The following is a 24,954-nucleotide window of genomic DNA, read 5'->3' on the forward strand; positions in this document are numbered from 1 at the left end:
TAGGGGTACGAGATTAACGGGGCTAATGACAGATGCTCATCACACGCTTCATATTTTATTTGTAAAAGCTTCCCTGACACAATCTCACATTCCCTTTTGTTTCACCTATACAATCACATGAAATCTGAGTAAAATCCCTGAAGTTTATGGCTGTAACATGAAAAAAGTTTAACAAGTGTAAAAAAACTTTTGAAATTCATTGTAAATGAATATTAATAAAAGAAACAGGACATTCAGGTCTGTGTTGTTTTAAAGCTGTCTCTTCACCTCCTTTTAATTTGCATGAAGGCGTTCTATCTAGGCACCACGCTGCAGGCCTGGTGTATAATCGCTTACCTTAAACTCTGTAGGTACGGCCATTGGGTTTAAAAGGTCAAAGGTTACAAAATGTTTTCCTAAAGGACAAGTGAGCCAAAATGTGGTGGAGAAGAAAAAACAGACTGACTCTTGTCTCATTCTGCAGGGCAAAGGAGGAGGAGGGAGAGGGCCCATCCACAGCACTGTGAGTGCAATACAATACAATCTTTGAGTAAAAGTCGGATTACTGCTACTAGAGGACACAACAGTAGCATAGTCTACCTCTGAGGCCCCTTGGTGGTTTGCTGGACAACCTGCCCAGTCTGAAATGCATTAAGATTCCACTGCTCAGAAATTCAGTGAATAAATATTAGGCCATGCACCTAACTAAATATGTTAATATTACCAGACATCAGCAGCTGCAGTTTTTAAATTGTTTAGTTTCAGAAAAGCCCTTGATGATTTGAGAACTGAGACTTAAAGGCCAGCTGCAGTTAAAAAGGGGATGGCAAGTGCTGCCTGAAATGAATACGAAAAGCAGCTGGGTTTTATCTTCACTCATCCTGTGACATGTGCTGGGAAGAGAAAACAGGCGACTAGGGAATTTGTGCTAAAACCTTAACAAAACATCGGTAATCCAATGATTTGTTGCTTAAACAGTTTTAAAGAGACATCAAAGTGACAGTTTCTTGACCTCCTCAGTTCTTAACATACCTTTTTGCTTTAGTTTCTGTTGATCTACGGCGATCTACGGCCAAAATGTTTGAGTTTATTAACAGCAGACACAATGACATAAAGATAACAGTGTTAACCTCATTTAAATGCTGCTTTAGATAAGAATGTTGGATGAATTCACCTTTGGAAGCACGTTCAGGGAGTGTCAGCAACATTCAAGTGCACAATGGATTTGGAAAGTAGTGTAGTAAGGTGTGGATTTCCTATGTAGGTATATCATCTTCATGCCTGAGCTCTTCAGACACATCTAGTTGGATATATTTAGATTCCCCAGTGGGTGTATCCATGCTGCAAGGAAGACCACAACTCAGAAAGAGAGCCAGTGCTGGTCTGGGATCAGTTGAGAGGGGCGTGCATGTGTGTCAACTGGTATGGAGCAGAACACCACAAGGGTCAGAGGTCAAGTCATTCTGGACCAGTGGAAGAAGTCCATAAATTGGAGCTGGAGCTTTAATTTAAACAATCTTTTATTGCAACTATGTAACTTTAACTAAGAACAGCAACCTTAAACTAATAGTAAATATGTAATTTATAAATATAAACTACTATCAATGCTTGGAATGGACATTTATGTCACCCATTATACCTATTTCTAAAAACAAAATGAACATAAACTGCAAAAATAATATTCTAAGTTTTTATGTATACAGTATATTATTATTGCAGCAATTAGAACATTTTTACACAATTGTTTTATTGCTAACCCAATGATTTAACCACCAGATAATAACGAAAAAACTTCAGTCATCTTCTATACCGCTTCTTTGTGGGGAAGCCGGTGCCTATCTCCAGCAGTCTATGGGCGGGAGGCTAAGTACACCCTGGACAGGTCGCCAATCCATAGCAGGGCACATATTATATTATTTGAATACATAATATTACTGGGCTGCACGGTGGCGCAGTTGGTAGCACTGTTGTCTTGCAGCAGAAGGTCCTGGGTTTGACTCCCAGCCTTGGGTCTTTCTGCATGGAGTTTGCATGTTCGCCCCATGCATGTGTGGGTTCTCTCCAGATGTGTAGGACATGAACATTTTTTAATCATTTCTAGAAAGGCTGTGCATCAAGTCAGAAGCTGTCTAACACAAACGTGACAAAACACCACCATCTAGTGGTAAAGATTAAGCAAATACAATCCATTGAAGATTTTCCTCATGTACACCAATTAGGCTCATATGCAACTACTTTTCTAGGTGTTTGATGAAACTTGTTCCACCAAATATCACAGAGCTGTTGTGTTGTAGAAGATGTAACACCCCCCCCCCCCCCCCCCCCCACACTCCCACCCCCACCCCCAAGATTGCCCAGTTTCTCAAAAATCTGTGAAATTGTCTAACAGGGGTTAAAGCACAACGGTATTAATTTTTATTTGAGATAATATTTAAAAAAACTGCACCATCCATCCATCAATACATCCATCCATCTGAGATCAGATTAGAGAGGTCACAAGTCCAGGATGAAATATAGTCCAGGGGTCCAGAGCCACATGTGGCTTTTTGGCCCCTCCACTGTGGCTCTTACAAAACCAAATAAGAAGCGATTAAATTATTAAGGCAATAAGAAGCTTTTAAACGTGGTTTGATGTTTTAGAACTTCAGACTATGTACTTTATATTTTTCAGTGGGCTACCGATCTTCATTTTTTGTATTCGTTTTACTTTTCTTTTTAAAAGTTAGATTATTATTTTGTTTTAAAATCTGAAAATAGAAATACATTTTGGATAAATATATTTATCTGTTAATATAAATTTATTTTGAACATATTTACAAAATCCATTTACTTTTGCAGCTCTAGACAAATTTTATTTTGTAGCAGTGGGGGCAAAAGGGGCCATTTAAATTGAAAAGGTTGCTGATCCCGTATATAGTTCCTCCACTGAGTTCTGGGTTTTTCCACTGGTTCTTTTCCCAATATTTCTCATTGCTCTTCGAAAACTCCTGCACAATTTAAGATGTGTGTGTTTTTTTTTTTTTGGAATATCAGAAAAAAATAAAATGTGTAAATATTTTATTATTAAACAATCTTTTTGACATAATGATTTTTAAATTATCTGAAAAAGAATAGCTACTATGTGGAAAAGACGTTAGTTTTGAAATGTACAGTTGTATATTAACAAATCAAATTAATAGGACAAGATAAAATATTTTAAATGAATAACGTATTGCCCCATTTTTTTTTTCTCCTTTAAAGTAAAATCCTGCCCCCAACAGGACAGTATTCTGCCCGAAGGTCATATCTATAAAAAGTCAAATTTTTCACAAAATCTCCTAACGTTTAAGACAATTACGGTGGCCGGGGGGTGCAAAACACTTTTACAAGTACCGAAACAAATTTACATTTCAGAAAACAAATTTACATTTCAGAAAACAAATTTACATTTCAGAAAACACTTTTACATTTCAGAAAACAAATTTACATTTCAGAAAACAAATTTACATTTCAGATAACAAATTTACATTTCAGAAAACAAATTTACATTTCAGAAAACAAATTTACATTTCAGAAAACACTTTTACATTTCAGAATTCAGAAAACAAATTTACATTTCAGAAAACACTTTTACATTTCAGAAAACAAATTTACATTTCAGAAAACCCTTTTACATTTCAGAAAACAAATTTACATTTTAGAAAACCCTTTTACATTTCAGAAAACAAATTTACATTTTAGAAAACACTTTTACATTTCAGAAAATCAACCGGAAAGGGAATGTACCAACGCCGAGGGGCTGCATCCTTCGAAGGCCGTATTTGTAGACCGATTACAGCGCGGCGAGGAAGGCTGTCCCAATTCATGAATCATTCCGAGACTCCCTCAAATGCGGCCGACAAATGTGTCCTTATTTTGCCCGATTTGAAGGATGGGTCGTGAGTATCCTTCGCGGCCCATCATTCATTGCGGGTCGAAGCGGATTGGTCAAGCAGGGGAAGCCATGGCGGACCATAGCAACAAAAGCTGTGAGTAAATTGTGGAAAATTACACTTTCTGTGACACAAAGGAACTTCTACAATGTTTTTAGTGCGGGAATATAACTATGTAGACGTGAAATATCTGCTTGATTTATCTAGACATCGCTTAATTTCAAACGTGCTCCGACATGTTCGGAGTTTTCCGCTCCCGGCTCGCCTCGCCAGCCCTACCGGCGGTGAGGTGATCTAGCCCGGTAGAGATCTGACCGGACTATCGGCACTAAGCTCCCGCTGGCAGTCATCACAGTGAACGTTTAACACAAGTGATTTCTAACAGTTTATGTTATTATTTTAATTGTTACTGAAAATCGATTTAACATTTCAGGTGATATTAAGGTTAACCAGAATAAATGGACAGTTTTATGTAATCCAACTGTATCGCTGGAGAGTGATTGAGAATATTTAAGCTTTTCAATATTCATTTTTAATGAAGAAATGTGCTATATGTTTTTAAAAGTTTATTTATAATTCAGTTAGCATTATAATTTCTGGTAAACCCGACGAGGAATACACCTCCAAATGTAAGTGAATCTCAGTAAAGAAGTTAAAAGTTTGAAAGAGCTTGTTTTAGACATTTGCATAGAAATATTTTAATATTTTCTTCAAATTAAGACAAATGTCAAATTAAAAAAGGCTTTATTTTTGCTCTGATATTAAGCAAGATTTTGTTTTGTTGGTATTTTCATATTTTGTTAGGTACAAAGCAGCAGACGGGCCAGTTTATTAAGCTCAGGCATGAGAATCACCACCTTTTTACTGGAGCTAAAAACTGGAGGTACAATAACAACATTCTTTGCAGTCAGTTTCTGTCCAGTTTCAATAACTCCTATCTTTCCAACTTTCATAAATACTCATCCAGTGATTAACATACTTCTTTCGGTTTAGGACAATTCTGGACAAGATGGACCAACAGGGGAAGGTCACCCCCTTTGCAGGACAAAACAATGTGGGACAATTTGAAAAAAAATAAATAATTTAGAGTATTTTCAGAACTTCTCATGTCACACACAAATAAAAAAATATTTCTAAAAGTCTTGTTGGTTTCTTTGTTTAGTCAATTTTTTTTTTTTTATTCCCTCTAACTTTAGGATTGTAAGTATCCAGGGTCAGGAGAGGGAGTCAGTGAAAAGCCCACTGCTGCTACTTGGCCCTGGTTTGTCCTTATGGATGAGGTGTTTGGACGGAGGTCTTCCACAACACATCTTGTCCTAATTGCCTCCATCCCTGAGGACACTCCAGGGCCAAGCGGAGCGGTGGGCAACCAGATGAGAAGGAAGACAGTGAGCCAGCAGGAAGGGGTCGGAAAATAAAGAGGGACAGAGATGATGGATTTGATCAGTGAGGACATGAGGGTACAGAGAATGGACAGACTGTTTTCCATCTTAGAAAGAATGGTACTGAAATAAGGTGCTATATAAGAAATAATATTAAGTTTTGTTCAGATTGTTTCTTAAAGTTTTAAGGTGTTCTAATAAATTTCAAAATTGTTTTTGTCACTAATGTTATTTACATTTGATCTAACAATACATCAACTTCATTTAAAGTTATGAACAGAATTTGTTATGAAAAATACAAACAGCACTTTAAACAGAATGGGGGAAGAAAACATTAAAACAGATCAAAATTACAAGAAACAAAAGGCATAAAATAAAACTATGTACAAATATTTACAATGGCGACAGCAGGATCAACCTGAGTGACCGGTTCCTGGAAAAACCTCTTCAACAGAACAAAGAGGCAGATGTCTTTCTGAACAGAAAGTCTCTGGCGGTGTGGCTAAATCTCTCGCAAGGTCAGAGACTTGGATGGGACGCTGCAACTGAGACCTTTGGTTAGTCTTTCTGGATGGTAAGCGAAGCATCACACAGGTGGTCTGCAGATATTTTTGATGCCTCTCTCCGCTGTCCACGTCATCGTCCATCAAGTGGGTTTAAAGGGCTGGCTGAATTGACAGCTGCCACATCACTAAGAGGTAATCGGAAAAATGCAGAATTAGAAGATGGTGCTCACAAAATATTACATTTAGTTATACCCCTCAAACATTAATCACATCTATAATATTATACTTGGCTGGACACCTCCTCCAGGGCAGACACCTCAGCTGAAAGCTGGTCCTGCCAGAGAGCAACGCTGACTGCCTCAGTCCAAACCTCACCTTCATCCTCTTCTACAGCCTCCTCTGGGTCATCCTCTGGGGCCATGACATCCCCAGCACCAAGGCAGATGTTGTGGAGGATGGCTCATGCTGTTATGACCTGAAAACAATTTAAAAGAGGGTGCATATGTGTGTATATATTATGTATAATGTATATATAAAATGGATCTAGGTCAAAACTTACGTGAGGTACAAAGGTGTCATGCACCTCCAGCGCTTGCAGGAAGATGGCCCTGAATCTGGTTTTCATCATTCCAAAAACACGCTCTATTATAGAGCGTGTTTTTGGAATGATGGCTGTTAAAGCGCTGGGCTCCCACACCTTGTATTGTCCTCTTGTAGGGAGTGATGAAGGGGATTGGATATTGGAGGCATGGGTACCCTCCATCAGCAAAGATAAAATGCCCTGGAGGAGGATAAACTGTACAGTGGGCTGTGGCGGAGCACCCTAGAGTCATGCACTGACCCAGGCCAGCCCACATACGTGTCAATAAAATGGCTCTCAGAAACTGCTTGCAGGATTATGGAAGGGAAGAGTTTCCTGTTCCTGTAGCACTGACCATCAGGGCTGCTTGGACACCTGAAGCGGATATGGCAGCCGTCAATTGCACCCACAGCTTTAAGAAAAGCTCTGTGGCGTGCCAGCCTTGCAACTGCCTTAAGTCCTCAGGGGTCTTTAGAAGGTAGATGACCTGGTGACGAATAGCCACGATCTCCTCTGGTACTCTGTGGACGATGCAATGGACAGTAGAGCGACGCATCCCAAACACTCTGCAGACCACTCTGTAGGATGTGCCACCTGCCACCAAGAAAAGAAAAACCAAGGTCTCAATGGTAGCACCCATCCATGTTGCCTATCCTGGTGCAAAAGATTAAGCAGCACTGCCAGAGACTCCCTGCTCAGCTGAAAATCAGGCCTGGTGTCCTCCTGGTTGAAGAAGCGTTTCAGGACTGGGACACTCAGGTTGATCCTGCAGTAAAGGGGTCAGGTCTAGAAAAGGGAAGAATGGAGATGGAAAAACACATTATTTTTAAGGCATGCTTCTGGATATTTTAAGTGATCAAAGCAAGTAGATACCAATACACCAAAACACTGCATTATTATATAATTATCTAAGAACAGCCAGAGGGGATCAAATACTTAATAATTCCCATCTATCTTAAAATTTAAAGTTGTTGTTTATATATATATATATATATATATATATATATATATATAAGATATGTCAACATACATTAGCCATAAAGTTGCTATCTCTTTGTTTATTGGCTAGTTAAATCAAACATCTTTTTTACCTGAACATGATTGTCTCTGGATTGTACCTGGAATCAGAAATTATAATGCTAACTGAATTATAAATAAACTTTTAAAACATATAGCACATTTCTTCATTAAAAATTAATATTGTAAAGCTTATTTATTCTAAATCACACTCTCCAGCGATACAGTTGGATTACATAAAACTCCATTTATTCTGGTTAACCTTAATATCACCTGAAATGTTAAATCGATTTTCAGTAACAATTAAAATAATAACATAAACTGTTAGAAATCACTTGTGTTAAACGTTCACTGTGATGACTGCCAGAGGGAGCTTAGTGCCGATAGTCCGGTCAGATCTATACCGGGCTAGCTCGCCTCACCGCCGGTAGGGCTGGCGAGGCGAGCCGGGAGCGGAAAACTCCGAACATGTCGGAGCACGTTTGAAATTAAGCGATGTCTAGATAAATCAAGCAGATATTTCACGTCTACATAGTTATATTCCCGCACTAAAAACATTGTAGAAGTTAATTTGTGTCACAAAGTGTAATTTTCCACAATTTACTCACAGCTTTTGTTGCTATGGTCCGCCATGGCTTCCCCTGCTTGACCAATCCGCTTCGACCCGCAATGAATGATGGGCCGCGAAGGATACTCACGACCCATCCTTCAAATCGGGCAAAATAAGGACACATTTGTCGGCCGCATTTGAGGGAGTCTCGGAATGATTCATGAATTGGGACAGCCTTCCTCGCCGCGCTGTAATCGGTCTACAAATACGGCCTTCGAAGGATGCAGCCCCTGAGGCTGCCTCGGCGTTTGTACATTCCCTTTCCGGTTGATTTTCTGAAATGTAAAAGTGTTTTCTGAAATGTAAATTTGTTTCCGTACTTGTAAAAGTGTTTGGCACCCCCCGGCCACCGTAGACAATGGGTGACCAAACCCCCAATACACAACAGCCCCACTATTATACCTGTTGTTGAATAATGGCCAAAGCTTTTGCTTGTACGGCTGCTCACTGTTTTAAAACATTTTTTTCATTAATGATGCATGTATCTGGAAAAAATATATTCTTATACATGTTATGTATCATATGCATTACTATACATTTAATTACTTATTCGCTTTTCGCTGACATTACTCTGCTTATTTAGACGGGATAAATTACTTTTTGCACTGCATGAAAACCTAGAAACCATTCATGAGCCACACTTACGATTCATTCTCCAATCACGTTCCTGGCTAGCGTCACGTGCTTTAAAGTGACCAATAGAAAGCCAGAGATTAGCTCTTGCCGCACCCAAGTGGCATGGAGGTTGATGGGCGGGGGAGGACGGACGAGAGAGCAGAGATAAACCCACTCTGAAAGCACTAGGGGAGGGGAGAAAAACAGGGAGAACTGTCGTCCAGTGTTTGCTCGGCTTTGTTTTAATTTCACCACAGCATTAAACAGAGGGTAAGCTCTCATGTATGTTGCATATTTTGCCTGTCATCTGCAATATGGCCCATGTTTTGTGTGCCGTGGCCTGGTTCTATCTATGTGCTGTTTTCCAGTGGTGAGCTCTGTTTGGCTAATGTGCTGCAGGAAAGTGAGCGGGGGAGTCTTAACAAATGCATTTCAGTATGTTTTCGGTTAGCAAAACGAGTACTTTTGTGTCTACCTTTCGTTTTCAATGGTTTATCGTCTCTCAGTCGCCTTAATGTCTGGAAAAGAACCAGGGAGGACACTTTGAGCCCGAGGTGTTTTGCTTCAAGCGTCGTTAGCTTTTTGCTACTAGAGCAGGCCTAGAGTGTAGTAGCATTTTTTGTTTGCCTGTCGCATGCTTTCACTTCTGTAGGTATGTTATTTCGGACTTTGAAGAAATTTTCCTCTGTGGAGGTCCTTTTTCCTCCTCCCCAAACATGGGTGTGTAAATTTCGTTTTGTAAAGCTGCGTTGTGATGGAGCAGTTTTGCCCCTGCATTCAAACAAATCTATGTCCCTTACAATATAAGGTTAGAGGAACGCTGCTTCTTGTTAAAATTGCTAGAGAATACAATTCAAAACCAGTAAGTCAGAGTGGAGAACTGATAGGAGCCACGTTGCACTAGTTTAATAAATGAATGCAACAAGATACCTTAAATTATGATTTGATGTATTGACATATATGCAAACATGGGATCGTGCAAATGGCAGCATAATAATTATCGATAAGCATAAATGTTGTAAAACAATTAACAATATCCCCGTGCACTCGTATTTTTATTTTATTTTTTTGAAATATTAAGGTTGTTATTTAATGGCAAAATTTAAAAAATGCAGCTTGTGCGATGCAATGAGTTAGACATTTTTACCGTGCTTTTGCAGTCTGACAGTTATTATTTAAATATTTTCACAAAGCAGTGATCCCAGACGTCATTAGGTAAATTCATTCCTTGGCCAGTTTGTACCTAAATATTGCTATTTATTTCATTTTTATGTCAGTTTCTACTTGTCAATAAGCCAGTTTGTACCCATGTACTTGCCTGTTGTGCATCAGTATATTTCTGTGTAATTAGGCATTTTTAATGATTTTTTTATACATTCTGCTTACATTTCACGTTTAAGTGTAAACAATTTTCTGAAATTTTTATATTACAACCTTTTTCAATTGATTAGTAGTTCTAATCCCTCTTTGGTCCAGCTGGCTCTTGTGAAATATGAGTGATCGTGATGCAGAATAATAAGCCAGAATTATTCCGATCAAACTCCTGCTGATAGATATTATGTTTTTAGGCTCACATAATCCTCTAACAGGTATGAATTGACATGTGATGGAGTGTTAAATGGCTCTAATGCTGCAGATGTAAAAAATAGTGAAGAGGTGAAAGGTCCTCCATTTTTCCTGATCATAACCTCAGATTTGTGGTCCAAAAAAAAGGAGGGGATATATAGCTCATCACACTATTAAATAATGGTGCAGTTGCATGGTTTCCTAATATTTTATAACCCTATTATGAAGTATATTCCCCACCTCTTTGTGAGAGATGTAGCAGTGCCAAACTGTGAAGACAACGTAAATAGTTGCTGGATCTAGTTATTCTATTAGAACGACCAAACCTCCCAAAGGATGGGGCTCGGCTCTGTGATTCTGATTCCATGTTACCACCCTCAACACACAGTCTATTAGTACATGTACACACTGGCTTTAGACGTAGACTCTGTTTGTTTAACTCCCACTCCCCACACGCCTACACCCTCGACTGCAGTACAGTTGAAAATGGGTTCCTCATTTTTCAGTTCTGTTTTCACTATATTACTCTCTCCTTCCTTCCTTCCTGTCCAAATACTCACTTAACTGTGTCTGCTTGATGCTTTTCTTACAGTAAGGAAGCTTTCACATCATAGCAATCAGTCACTGAAGCTTCATTTCATAAACAACAAGCTGTTATCATTATAATCCCCATAATTTCTACATTTATCAATCAAGGACTTCATGATGGTCTTCATCTTACATTGAAAACTGCCATCATGAAGCTTTTGCTGAGAAAACCCACCCTCCACCCAGAAAATAACTCAACTACTACTACTATGTCAACTACAATCTTCCATTTATCATAAAGTTTCTGGAGAAAGTTGTAGCTGTGCAACTTCTCAACCACCTCACTTCCAACCATCTGTTAGAAAAGTTTCAATCTGGTTTCCGGCCTGCGCACAGTACCAAAACAGCCCTCATCAGGGTCACCAGTGATTTGCTGATGGCAGCAGATACCGGAGGTCCTTCTCTTCTCATTTTCCTTAATTCAGCAGCAGCATTTGATACCATCGTCCTACTCAATAGACTCCACCACATTCAACTGCAAGACACTGTACTCAATTGGTTTTACTCTTGCCTCACATACAGGTCCTTCTCAAAATATTAGCATATTGTGATAAAGTTCATTATTTTCCATAATGTAATGATGAAAATTTAACATTCATATATTTTAGATTCATTGCACACTAACTGAAATATTTCAGGTCTTTTATTGTCTTAATACGGATGATTTTGGCGTACAGCTCATGAAAACCCAAAATTCCTATCTCACAAAATTAGCCTATATATCATTAAAAGGGTCTCTAAACGAGCTTTGAACCTAATCATCTGAATCAACGAGTTAACTCTAAACACCTGCAAAAGATTCCTGAGGCCTTTAAAACTCCCAGCCTGGTTCATCACTCAAAACCCCAATCATGGGTAAGACTGCCGACCTGACTGCTGTCCAGAAGGCCACTATTGACACCCTCAAGCAAGAGGGTAAGACACAGAAAGAAATTTCTGAACGAATAGGCTGTTCCCAGAGTGCTGTATCAAGGCACCTCAGTGGGAAGTCTGTGGGAAGGAAAAAGTGTGGCAGAAAATGCTGCACAACGAGAAGAGGTGACCGGACCCTGAGGAAGATTGTGGAGAAGGGCCGATTCCAGACCTTGGGGGACCTGCGGAAGCAGTGGACTGAGTCTGGAGTAGAAACATCCAGAGCCACCGTGCACAGGCGTGTGCAGAAAATGGGCTACAGGTGCCGCATTCCCCAGGTCAAGCCACTTTTGAACCAGAAACAGCGGCAGAAGCGCCTGACCTGGGCTACAGAGAAGCAGCACTGGACTGTTGCTCAGTGGTCCAAAGTACTTTTTTCGGATGAAAGCAAATTCTGCATGTCATTCGGAAATCAAGGTGCCAGAGTCTGGAGGAAGACTGGGGAGAAGGAAATGCCAGAAGTCCAGTGTCAAGTACCCACAGTCAGTGATGGTCTGGGGTGCCGTGTCAGCTGCTGGTGTTGGTCCACTGTGTTTTATCAAGGGCAGGGTCAATGCAGCTAGCTATCAGGAGATTTTGGAGCACTTCATGCTTCCATCTGCTGAAAAGCTTTATGGAGATGAAGATTTCATTTTTCAGCACGACCTGGCACCTGCTCACAGTGCCAAAACCACTGGTAAATTGTTTATTGACCATGGTATCACTGTGCTCAATTGGCCTGCCAACTCTCCTGACCTGAACCCCATAGAGAATCTGTGGGATATTGTGAAGAGAACGTTGAGAGACTTAAGACCCAACACTCTGGATGAGCTAAAGGCCGCTATCGAAGCATCCTGGGCCTCCATAATAAGACCTCAGCAGTGCCACAGGCTGATTGCCTCCATGCCACGCCGCATTGAAGCTGTCATTTATGCAAAAGGTTACCCGACCAAGTATTGAGTGCATAACTGTACATGATTATTTGAAGGTTGACGTTTTTGTATTAAAAACACTTTTCTTTTATTGGTCGGATGAAATATCCTAATTTTGTGAGATAGGAATTTTGGGTTTTCATGAGCTGTATGCCAAAATCATCCATATTAAGACAATAAAAGAACTGAAACTGCGATGGACTGGCGACCTGTCCAGGGTGTACCCTGCCTCTCGCCCATAGATTGCTGGAGATAGGCACCAGCTTCCCCGCGACCCACTATGGAATAAGCGGTAGAAAATGACTGACTGACTGATGACTGAAGAACTGAAATATTTCAGTTAGTGTGCAATTAATCTAATATATATGAATGTTAGATTTTCATCATTACATTATGGAAAATAATTAACTTTATCACAATATGCTAATATTTTGAGAAGGACCTGTACATGACTCAATATGTTTCCATGGGTAAAGCTACACCCAGAACTCACACAATCACCTGGGGTGGTTCCCCAAGGCTCAGTCCTTGGCCCCTTGATCTTCATCCTCTACATACTTCCCGTTGGCAACATCATCACCCGTTTTGGAGAAAGTTTCATTGCTATGCAGATGATACACAACTTTATATTAAAACAGAACCCCATCCACTTTCTGTCTCACCATTCACCTCACCCCCATCATCTGTTACAACAGGAAAGTTGAGGACAGATGATACTTTTCCCATGTATTTTGTTCCTGTACGTTATTGGGAACAATCAAATTTTTTTCAATTTAAACAGCTGAATTAGATATCTTTGTAGCTTGAACAGTGTCTTGAAAAATTGTAAAAGTTCTAAAAATATAAAGAAATATAAATGCTCCTATGTGCATCTGTGTATATTTGATGACTTGCATTAGTCAGCCGAACTTTGAAAAAGGCCATGAATGCTGCAAAACCCATCTAGTAAATAAAATGTTAATTTGGTTGTTTAGTTGGTGTAATATCTATCATCCACTTCCCTCCTCTCACCATGGCATGTCTTGTTTAGTCATTCATGTTTTCCATAATTGGACAGCTAACTTGCATACTTGAGCAATGGCCTATTTAGAGATATTGCCTCAAATCAAAGCACATAACTGATTGAATGTTGAATGAAAATTTGTTTCATTGACTGAATATAGAGGTCCTTTCCTGTTTTTGTTAAATTAAGCAAGGATGACTTTTTTTTTTTATTGTCTGACGACAACTGAGTGCTGTTTGGTAATTTTATTCTTACTTTATACTTTTTTGTTTTTGTTTTGGCAATTTCTCTTCAAAGTTGACATGATGTTCTCAGGTCCTCTTCAATTTTAGTTGAATCCGATCACAAGACATTTCTTAATAAATTAAGGACTTTTCCTTGAGTTCATTTGCAAACTGTTATCTGTGTTTTTGTGTTTTAGAGTAATGACTTCTTCTTCACTGAGTGGCCTGTCAGCCCATGTTGGTACAGGATTCATTTAACTTCAGATAATCATATTTATCAGCTTCAGGCAGCATCTTCACAAAGTCCTTGCTTTTGTTCTGGGGTAGATTTGCATGTTTCACACCAAAAATGGTCATATTTAGGACATATAATCTCTCCCATTCTGGTCAGTAGCAAATAGAAATATCAGTCAATCAATCTTTAATTAAAGGGTGCTTTTCATACACAGGAGGGCAAAATCCTAGTGTACTCAAACTGGGAAAATGCGTTTTGAGTAAATGTTTCTGTAAAAAAGCTAGTTACCAGTGTTGTAATCAGAGGCAGTAGTAATGGGCACATGTTGTTGCTTCAATCTCTTAAACTCTAGTTCAGGTTTGCCTGTTTCCTCGACACGTAAACAACAGACTTATCTGTGTACACTAATTACAGTTTAGAGCAGATAATGAGATGCTGCATGGTATAATGATACTATATGGAGAATCTGCTGTCATAGAATCACATGAGTGTCTGCTGTTTTTCAGTTCCAGTCATGAAAGGCATCTTGTTTTGTGCCCTTTAGTTAGATATTAAATCTGCTCCTAACACCATTTGTTAAAACCCCAGCAAAACTTTTTACCTCAGTTCTTACAAATGTATTATGATCCCTTCACTTGAGTGTTATGTTTTTGGACTGGTTATAATGGATCTTTTAGTCATAGCTTGATTGCTGAAAATCTGTTTTTGGCGCAAGCTTTCGTTTCTCAAAGTTGCCTTTTATTTCTTAAATATGTACCGACACATAAATATTACGGGCAAAAAAGTGAGCAGACATGAAGAGCTTGTAATTCTTTTCTATGAAAAAATCTACAATCAGCTTTTCCCTAGTCAGTGTTGCTGTGCATATTGTTATGTTTGTCTAGTAAAAATTTCTGTCTGTAAATGTTGTCTGCGCGATTAACTGGAACCACATGAATAGGGTCCTTTGATTTCCATGATGGCGGGGGGGACATGGACACAGTTATGTATTTTGACAAAAAAATTGAATTATATAATACTTTTCATACATATATTAACCATATGAATGTATGATTTTTTATGTGTTTACCAAAGTATTATTTGGAATTTAGAAAAATCTAATTATGGAATAAATAAAATGAATAAATTAGGCACCCACATTAAATTGATATCAAAACCAACAGAATCAAACTCGCATTAGATTTCCTGCTCAACGAGAAAGACATTGTCAGCTGGTGCGAGACGTAAACTTGTTTAGGACGTCAGTTCTATGTTCATTAAGATGTTGAGATAAAAAAGGCTGAAAGTTGTCAAGGTACAAAATATCGGTTCTGTCAAATAAAGAGGATTCTGCAGCATGTGAAACGTCATTGAGGAATGAGTTAAGGCGCAATCATGTGCACCATGTAATATTGATGAAAAGTTATTTTATTTTGCTGCAAAGAATATGCTTTTCCAAGCATGTACATGGCATGGATTTAATCAACTTTAATACCTAAACTTAACTGACTGGGATTGGGTTGAAAATTGGTGACGTCCAATCAGGATTTTTATCTGATCTGTTAAAAACCTTGTTTACATACTTTGCATTGACAAGGAAATTGGTTCCCTCTCCCAGAGCCGCAAGAACAAATTGTGTCATTCTGTTCTTGTAAACCTAGTTTTGGAGTCCTTGAGAGCTTGTTCTTGACAAGTCATCTGGGCAGAACTATTTCTTGTGTGGTGTTAAACAGCTATTGCATACAAATAATGTGGTATGAGAGGCCTATGGGGACTTCCAAAGAGTTCTCCACCCAAGTATGAAATATTCTGGCCAGAAAGAACTTTGTTCTTGTCACCTCAAGTAATTTAGGTAAGTACATATTGGTCTTTTAACAAACAGATTTGAATTGCATCAAGGAAGTTTATCACTATAAAGAATGCTGTGATCATTTACTTTTTCCTCCAGTTTTTTTGGTATTTTAGATATTTTAAACGGTGTGAACATTATACCACTTAGGGCAGACCTACAGTGCCTTGTGAAAGTATTCGGCCTCCTTTACCTTTTCAACCTCTTGCCACATTTCAGGCTTCAAACATAAATATATAAAATTTAATTTGTTTTGTGAAGAATCAAGTGGGACACAATCGTGAAGTGGAATGAAATTTATTGGATGTGTCAAACTTTTTTAACAAATAAAAAAACTGAAAAGCAATATTATTCGGCCCCCTTGCGTTATTTCTTTGTAGCGCCACCCTTTGCTGCAATTACATCTGCAAGTTGCTTGGGGTATGTCTCTATCAGTTTTGCACATCGAGAGACTGAAATTCTTGCCCATTCTTCCTTGCAAAACAGCTGGAGCTCAGTGAAGTTGGATGGAGAGCGTTCGTGAACAGCAGTCTTCAGCTCTTTCCACAGATTCTCGATTGGATTCAGGTCTGGACTTTGACTTGGCCATTCCAACACCTGGATACGTTTATTTGTGAACCATTCCATTATAGATTTGGCTTTATGTTTTGAATCATTCTCTTGTTGGAAGATAAATCTCCGTCCCAGTCTCAGGTCTCTTGCAGACTCCAACAGGTTTTCTTCCAGAATGGTCCTGTATTTGGCCCAATCCATCTTCCCATCAATTTTGACCATCTTCCCTGTCCCTCCTGATGAAAAGCAGGCCCAAACCATGATGCTGCCACCACCATGTTTGACAGTGGGGATGGTGTGTTCAGGATGATGAGCTGTGTTGCTTTTACGCCAAACATATCGTTTTGCATTGTGGCCAAACAGTTCGATTTTGGTTTCATCTGACCAGAGCACCTTCTTCCACATGTTTGGTGTGTCTCCAGGTGGCTTGTGGCAAACTTTAAACGAGACCTTTTATGGATATCTTTGAGAAATGGCTTTCTTCTTGCCATTCTTCCATACAGGCCAGATTTGTGCAGTGTACGACTGATTGTTGTCCTATGGACAGACTCTCCCACCTCAGCTGTAGATCTCTGCAGTTCATCCAGAGTGATCATGGGCCTCTTGGCTGCATCTCTGATCAGTCTTCTCCTTGTTCGAGATGAGAGTTTAGAGGGACGGCCGGGTCTTGGTAGATTTGCAGTGGTCTGATACTCCTTCCATTTCAATGTGATTGCTTGCACAGTGCTCCTTGGAATGTTTAAAGCTTGGGAAATCTTTTTGTATCCAAATCCGGCTTTAAACTTCTCCACAACAGTATCTCGGACCTGCCTGGTGTGTTCCTTGGTCTTCATGTTGCTCTCTGCGCTTTGAACAGAACCCTGAGACTATCACAGAGCAGGTGCATTTATACGGAGACTTGATTACACACATGTGGATTCTATTTATCATCATCAGTCATTTGGGACAACATTGGATCATTCAGAGATCCTCACTGAACTTCTGGAGTGAGTTTGCTGTACTGAAAGTAAAGGGTATATAATAATATTGCACGCCCCACTTTTCAGTTTTTTATTTTTTAAAGTTTGACACATCCAATAAATTTCATTCCACTTCACGATTGTTTCCCACTTGTTGTTGATTCTTCACAAAAAATTTGAATTTTATATCTTTATGTTTGAAGCCTGAAATGTGGCAAGAGGTTGAAAAGTTCAAGGGGGCCGAGTACTTTCGCAAGGTACTGTAGGAGTCTGCATTCCTGAATGCAGCACCGGGTTTTATAATGTTCCATACTTCCCAAATGTAAACTCTCAGACAAGTTGGTCTTCGTTTGAACTGAACAGAGATGAGTTGTTAGAATGTATTAAGCAAAGTTTTAATGGTTTGTAGAATTCATTCATCCTCTGATGCTTCCAGTTTTCCCTCAATGGGTCCCTGATATGATTGCAACAGAACATGACTAACAGTTGTTAGAGGTTTGTCATCCTTGGGAAGCTGGCTTGCTTGCGGTGTGATGTTAGCATGCTGCTTTTCTTACATAACAATAAACTTTAAAGGGATGTCTAGTGTTTCCATGGTAATAGCTTAGGTTGCCATGGTGACTTCATTCTCAACAGGAGCCAAGGCAGATCGAGATACAATAGGCCTACATTTCTGAGGAGAGAAGGGCGTTCTGTTGAAATGACAGCATTCTGCATAGTTGGAGAACACTTCCTCTGTATATAGCTCTTCTTCTGCTAAGCTGTCGACACAAAATAATCAACCCTGAAATCGGATGATTTGTTCTAGGCATGTTTATATATACTGGAGACGTTCATGTTGTTTGTTACATTGCAGCCAGATGTGATCAGTCGGTGTCAGTGAGTGCAGCGGGAAATTAATGTAAACCAATTGATTAGATGGCTGCGGAGGTGACCAGATTTTAATGTTTTAATGTGCTAGTTAGATGTATAAATTGATCCCTTTTAAAGATGTTTACAAGGTAATAAACTGTTACATAAGAAGTTACGTTTTGTTTGATAGATGTGTAAATAAATAATTAATAAAAAAAATAGTAAGGCTACTGTGATAACTTTGTGGATTATTCAACTGGATATAAGTAAATGAATACTAAATGTGCATTCTACACCTGATGTATATTTTTAGTGGCTGATGTGCTAAAGCTTGCAGAGAATGCAGCCAACATTGTGTTACGTTTAAGATTTGTAACACAATGTGAAATATTTCTGATATTGTGTAACAAAACAGCTGAATTTCTTTCATGTAAGTGAAGCAAAAATGTTGTAGCTTTTGTTTGGCCAGCTGACGCACAGTGAACAGCAACAAGTAGGGAAAGGGCAGTACTGTTTTATTATATGGGACATACAGCCAGAGAAAACTGGTCACTCCCTGGCATCTCATTAAAATGACTTTGAACTGTAGGAACAAATTGACCGATGCATTTTTGAAAACCGTAACAAAACTTAAACTACAGTCTCAGTCTCCTTGGGGGACGACAGGTTTAGCTAAACATTCCTTAAAGTAATAAACAAGTCCCGCTGTTCTGTTGGTGCATTGTTACACTGCAGAAAGGCATGATATTATTGTTTTACAACTTGTTTACATAGTTTGTGGGGAACTATGATCATTTATAAGCAACGTCTATAATATTATTGATTGAGAGTGCTTATTCAAGGGCATTAGGCCCTAGTGGATCCTGCTGAGCGTTTATCTTAAGCTGGAAATCTAGTTATCATTAGTTATTAATGCTAGTGATTGTTTTATTTCCAGGCAAAAACAAATGACAACATTTTTAGTCATTTATTCTCTATGAAATGTAAGCAAATGTGTTTCTTCAGCCTTTGGTTGATATCAACATATCAGATTATTGAATCTGTTGACATTTCTGTCTTCACTACTCAGATTACAGTCTAAACAACTCCTTCGAGGTCTCCACACATAAAGCATTCAATAGAAAAATCTTGATTCTTCAGTCTATTTGGACTGTGTTGCTTCTTTGGTCTCAGATGTTGCAACTTGCTGCAGCTGTAGCAACACAAACATGGTCAACAGCAACCTCAGCATGTTGCTTAACTACAACAAAGTGAATTAGATCTGACAGAGTGTCTGGAAGGATTAGGACCCCACTGTAGAAATCAGGCTGACACGGGTCAGTCTGTGCAGAACTGCAGACACTGCAGGATTGTGACTGGTGGTTTCAACTCTGAGACTGTCAGGAATTGTTGAATCTAATTTTAAACTATATTTGAGTGTTTAATGTGGATGTATTATCACCTGGTTAGTATCGCCGAATACTACTGAATACTGAGTGTTTCAAAATGGCTATCTTGGTGAACTACCATAGTAGCGTCGACCAACATTTCCTTTCTCTGAAAACTAATGTGCAATGAATCGTAACCTAGAAGTTAAGGCTAGCCTGGTAAATTTTATACAACATTAACACAAAACAAACATTATTGCTCTAGAATTAGATCAACAGTGTGGAAACACAAACGTTCAGATTAAAGTTTGGAGATCTGAGGACAGTGGAAACATTGTTGTGGGAAACCTCTGAACATTGATGAGAACAGACAGAAACACTGAGAGGATCTGTCAGCTCCCACAGTGATGGTGCATGCTTTCAGATGGAGCAGCAGTTGCCCTGGGAGTTGGCTGAACATTTGTATTGATGCAGACTAATGGCCTGCCTCAGTCTCTGCAAGCTTTCCCATTGTGAATACATGTTTGCACTTTTACTCTTATAAAGTCTGCCCGTTTCAAGGAGGAGTCAAAGCTTGAGTGGGCTGTGCAGTGACAGACGGGTGGAAACCACTGATCTGCTCAAACATCCGGCAGTTGTCGGGAAATAGACCAGATCTCCACCCTTTAATTTGTCTTTTATCTGCAAACCACTTGCTTTTTTCCCTGGGGTGGGGGGGTCATTCTACAGCATTCTGCAGGCTGGTAATGAGCTACTGGGCTGCTATCATACTAATGATTGTTCTCTGTGGTACTGCCAATGATTGACAGTCTAGCTGTGTTTTTTTTTTGTTTTTGTTTTTTTCCCAGGAAGTACACTGGAAATCAACCAAAACATGACTGTGACAGGAAGTAGGAAAGTGAGTGTGTTGTGTTATTGGCTGTCTGGTTCAATGACTCTGTGATGGGCTGCAGAGCTGTCCAAGGTGTACCCTGCCTCTCACCCAGTGATTGCTGGTGCTAGGCACCAGTCCCCATGTAACCCTGCAATAAGTGGGTATAAACAATGGATGGATGGATGTCTCCAAAATAATTTATTTCCATTTACCAGAAAAACACCATCGTGTGTGGTGGGGTGGTTGTATCCTCTTTTTGGATTGGCTGAGCAGTGACGGTGGAGCTGACCTGTTTGGTGTTTCTCCCTGGGCTGTGGTCGTTGCAGTGGTTGCGATGTGGTGTGGTTTTGGGGGCCATTGAACCTGGGTGCGTGCCGCCAGCCAGGGACCTCATGCTGAGTGAGTTTGTCCCATCTTGGTGTGGGGTCAGGGGGTCCGTTGTGAGTAAGGTACTCGGAGGTATGTGCTCTGTTGCGCGGGACCCTTTCCGCCGGGGGGGTGGGGTGGGCTGGTGGTGCGGCAGGGGACAGGTCCATGGCTCCTCACACTCGCTATTGCATAATTTTATGGAGAAACCTCATATACACAAGCACGTTCACACTTACACTCATTTCACTTATCAGATACACAGATGTTCTATATTGAGCCGCAGTTACCACTAAATACATCCGGCATTCATTAGTAATGTGCACTTTTCGGTAACGATGCTATTGTTATACAGGTCCTTCTCAAAATATTAGCATATTGTGATAAAGTTCATTATTTTCCATGTCATGGTGAAAATTTAACATTCATACATTTTAGATTCATTGCACACTAACTGAAATATTTCAGGTCTTTTATTGTCTTAATACGGATGATTTTGGCATACAGCTCATGAAAACCCAAAATTCCTATCTAACAAAATTAGCATATTTCATCCGACCAATAAAAGAAAAGTGTTTTTAATACAAAAAACGTCAACCTTCAAATAATCATGTACAGTTATGCACTCAATGTTTGGTCGGGAATCCTTTGGCAGAAATGACTGCTTCAATGCGGCGTGGCATGGAGGCAATCAGCCTGTGGCACTGCTGAGGTCTTATGGAGGCCCAGGATGCTTCGATAGCGACCTTTAGCTCATCCAGAGTGTTGGGTCTTGAGTCTCTCAACGTTCTCTTCACAATATCCCACAGATTCTCTATGGGGTTCAGGTCAGGAGAGTTGGCAGGCCAATTGAGCACAGTGATACCATGGTCAGTAAACCATTTACCAGTGGTTTTGGCACTGTGAGCAGGTGCCAGGTCGTGCTGAAAAATGAAATCTTCATCTCCATAAAGCTTTTCAGCAGATGGAAGCATGAAGTGCTCCAAAATCTCCTGATAGCTAGCTGCATTGACCCTGCCCTTGATAAAACACAGTGGACCAACACCAGCAGCTGACACGGCACCCCAGACCATCACTGACTGTGGGTTCTTGACACTGGATTTCTGGCATTTTGGCATTTCCTTCTCCCCAGTCTTCCTCCAGACTCTGGCACCTTGATTTCCGAATGACACGCAGAATTTGCTTTCATCCGAAAAAAGAACTTTGGACCACTGAGCAACAGTCCAGTGCTACTTCTCTGTAGCCCAGGTCAGGCGCTTCTGCCGCTGTTTCTGGTTCAAAAGTGGCTTGACCTGGGGAATGCGGCACCTGTAGCCCATTTCCTGCACACGCTTGTGCACGGTGGCTCTGGATGTTTCTACTCCAGACTCAGTCCACTGCTTCCGCAGGTCCCCCAAGGTCTGGAATCGGCCCTTCTCCACAATCTTCCTCAGGGTCCGGTCACCTCTTCTCGTTGTGCAGCGTTTTCTGCCACACTTTTTCCTTCCCACAGACTTCCCACTGAGGTGCCTTGATACAGCACTCTGGGAACAGCCTATTCGGTCAGAAATTTCTTTCTGTGTCTTACCCTCTTGCTTGAGGGTGTCAATAGTGGCCTTCTGGACAGCAGTCAGGTCGGCAGTCTTACCCATGATTGGGGTTTTGAGTGATGAACCAGGCTGGGAGTTTTAAAGGCCTCAGGAATCTTTTGCAGGTGTTTAGAGTTAACTCGTTGATTCAGATGATTAGGTTCATAGCTCGTTTAGAGACCCTTTTAATGATATGCTAATTTTGTGAGATAGGAATTTTGGGTTTTCATGAGCTGTATGCCAAAATCATCCGTATTAAGACAATAAAAAACCTGAAATATTTCAGTTAGTGTGCAATGAATCTAAAATATATGAATGTTAAATTTTTATCATGACATTATGGAAAATAATGAACTTTATCACAATATGCTAATATTTTGAGAAGGACCTGTATGTGTTTCTGTAGGTGTAGAAGCAGCCTTCTAGGGTGTTATCTTGTATTCACCCTTCTTTCTCTCCTCTATTCTTTTCTCCTTCTCTTCCTTTTTGCCCAACCTCTCTTGCTTCTTTTTTTTCCTGTTTCGTTTCCGTCTCCGTGTAGATTGCAATTGAAATAATCCCAAAGCAGGTTCTAATAATGTTTCTTTTATCAAGTAAGTATCAAGCGGAGCATTGTAGTGTTAGGCGTAAAGCTCGACTTGTGAAAGTAAATCTGTTAGGCTTCTTCTTGGCACTCTGGCAGTTCTGAATGCTCCTCTGCCGGACAGGACACGTTGAAAAAAGAAATTAACAAGGATCTCTACCAATTCTTTAATTTTGGATTCCCTGGCCTCGACCAAGAATTTAAGCATAGGTTGCATGATAGTTGTTGGGGCTTTCTAAATGCTTAGTGTTGGCGTGTGTCAATTGCCACAGAAATGTTTAACATTGACATGGACTAAGAAGATGCCAAACAAGAAAGAAGCCCCTGCTTTTAAACCTTCAGGCTCCACTTCAGTTTGTTGCTGCCTACATGGGTAAGCTGATTGGGTTAGTGTGTATTTGGAGTCAAGATGAGACTTTCAATCTTAACACTGTGAAGCTTGGTGGTGGTAGCATGATGATGCAGGGCTGTTTTGTTGCCAGTGCAGCTGGTGCATTGTGGAAAGTGGGTGGACTAATGAAGACCAGGGACTACTTCCAACTTTATTAACATCACCTCAAATCAACAACTGGCCAGTTAAGATAATGATAATGATGTCAAACACACATCAAAACTGGTTTTGGAATGAGTAAAGCCGACTAACGATTAGCGTTTCAAAAGTTCTGATCTCAAATTATGCTAAATTATTATTACTAGGCTTAATAGCTTGATGCTTGTCACTAAACAGATCTACCAACTGTACCAATACAAGTGGTCACGTTAAAAAAAAAAGATTCTGGTTGGGGTGGCCAGTGCTAGGACAGCAAGACGTGGCGATATTGTTGAATATTGTAGTGACTCTATGAATAGCAATTCAACCACATTACTCTACTTTTTCATCCTTATAATGTCCCCTGAACTCTCTGATATTGGTCACCAAGGAAGACTTCGGATGTTGGCATAAAGGACAATGAAGGCTGATCCAAGTAACCACATGAAGTGTTGAATAAATGGGAGGTCTAATAGTACACACCACAAATATTTAATCGAAGCATTCTTTTGTGTTTGCGATAATGCACACAATTGATATTACGATGGCATTTGTGATTTGATATATTGTGCTGGTTAATTCTGGATGCTTCTTTTTTTGCGTGGTTCCTGTGGTCTAGAAAAGTATGGTACTTGTATTTTCTAGGTCTAGATAAATATAGAAAAATTTTAGTATTTCATTATTTCATTCACTCTCTCAATGTCCGTGATTAGCATCTATTGATCCACCTAGCTATGTATGTCTGATTCATCCAACCAATCATGTATCCATTAGTCCGTCTGGCCCTCTACTTCTTCAACATCTAGCCATCAACCAGTCCTAAAGCTAAATTTTACAGTTAAATCCTTTTTCTGTGCACATAATCATAACATTAGAAAATATGGTCAGTGTATTTATACTAAAACAATAAACATAAAGTTATAACTCTTAAAGCTCATGCTCTGTTTGTTTTCCAGCAGCAGCAGAACAAGGGGGAACATTAATCTTTGAATTGTTGTTAAGAAGGGTTTAGTTTAGTGTAAAGCTGTGTGCTTACATAAAATGTGGAAGAATATTGTCCCATCACTAAAAAGACTGATTAATCTCCTGCATTATATAACATGATGACATGGAACAATGTTTATTAAAAAGTGATAGAAAATGGTAATGGTCTTCTTCTTTGTCGTCGCTGCAGGAGACCAACCCAGGATGAACGGCGAGTCAGTTGCCGGGGTGGTGACGGCTCCCCCTCCCACCACAGCCCCACACAAGGAGCGGTACTTTGACCGGGTGGACGAGAGCAGTCCTGAGTACCAGAGGGAGAGGAACATGGCGCCTGACCTCCGACAGGACTTTAACATGATGGAGCAGAGAAAGAGGGTCTCCATGATTCTTCAGAGCCCAGTCAGTGTATTTACACTTCCCACAATTTACATCCATCTGGGAATGATAAATATA

At 39.9% G+C, this 24,954-nt stretch overlaps 1 protein-coding gene across 21 annotated transcripts in view; it reads left to right on the top strand.

Moving 5' to 3' along the window:
• Positions 1-8,714: 8,714 nt before the first annotated feature.
• Positions 8,715-24,954, top strand: part of add1 (adducin 1 (alpha)) — a 38,814-nt gene continuing 22,574 nt past the window's right edge. For all 21 annotated transcript variants that reach the window (XR_007039258.1, XR_007039257.1, XR_007039256.1 and 18 more), the window contains exons 1-2: positions 8,715-8,870; positions 24,692-24,900. Coding sequence is in view for 15 of the 21 variants with exons in the window: in XM_047372164.1 (XP_047228120.1) it covers positions 24,706-24,900 (195 nt within the window). In the remaining 6 variants the exon portion in view is untranslated. The remainder of the gene's footprint in view (positions 8,871-24,691; positions 24,901-24,954) is intronic.

Source organism: Girardinichthys multiradiatus, chromosome 8 (genome assembly GCF_021462225.1).
Source record: "Girardinichthys multiradiatus isolate DD_20200921_A chromosome 8, DD_fGirMul_XY1, whole genome shotgun sequence".
In the NCBI taxonomy this organism is placed as follows: domain Eukaryota; kingdom Metazoa; phylum Chordata; class Actinopteri; order Cyprinodontiformes; family Goodeidae; genus Girardinichthys; species Girardinichthys multiradiatus.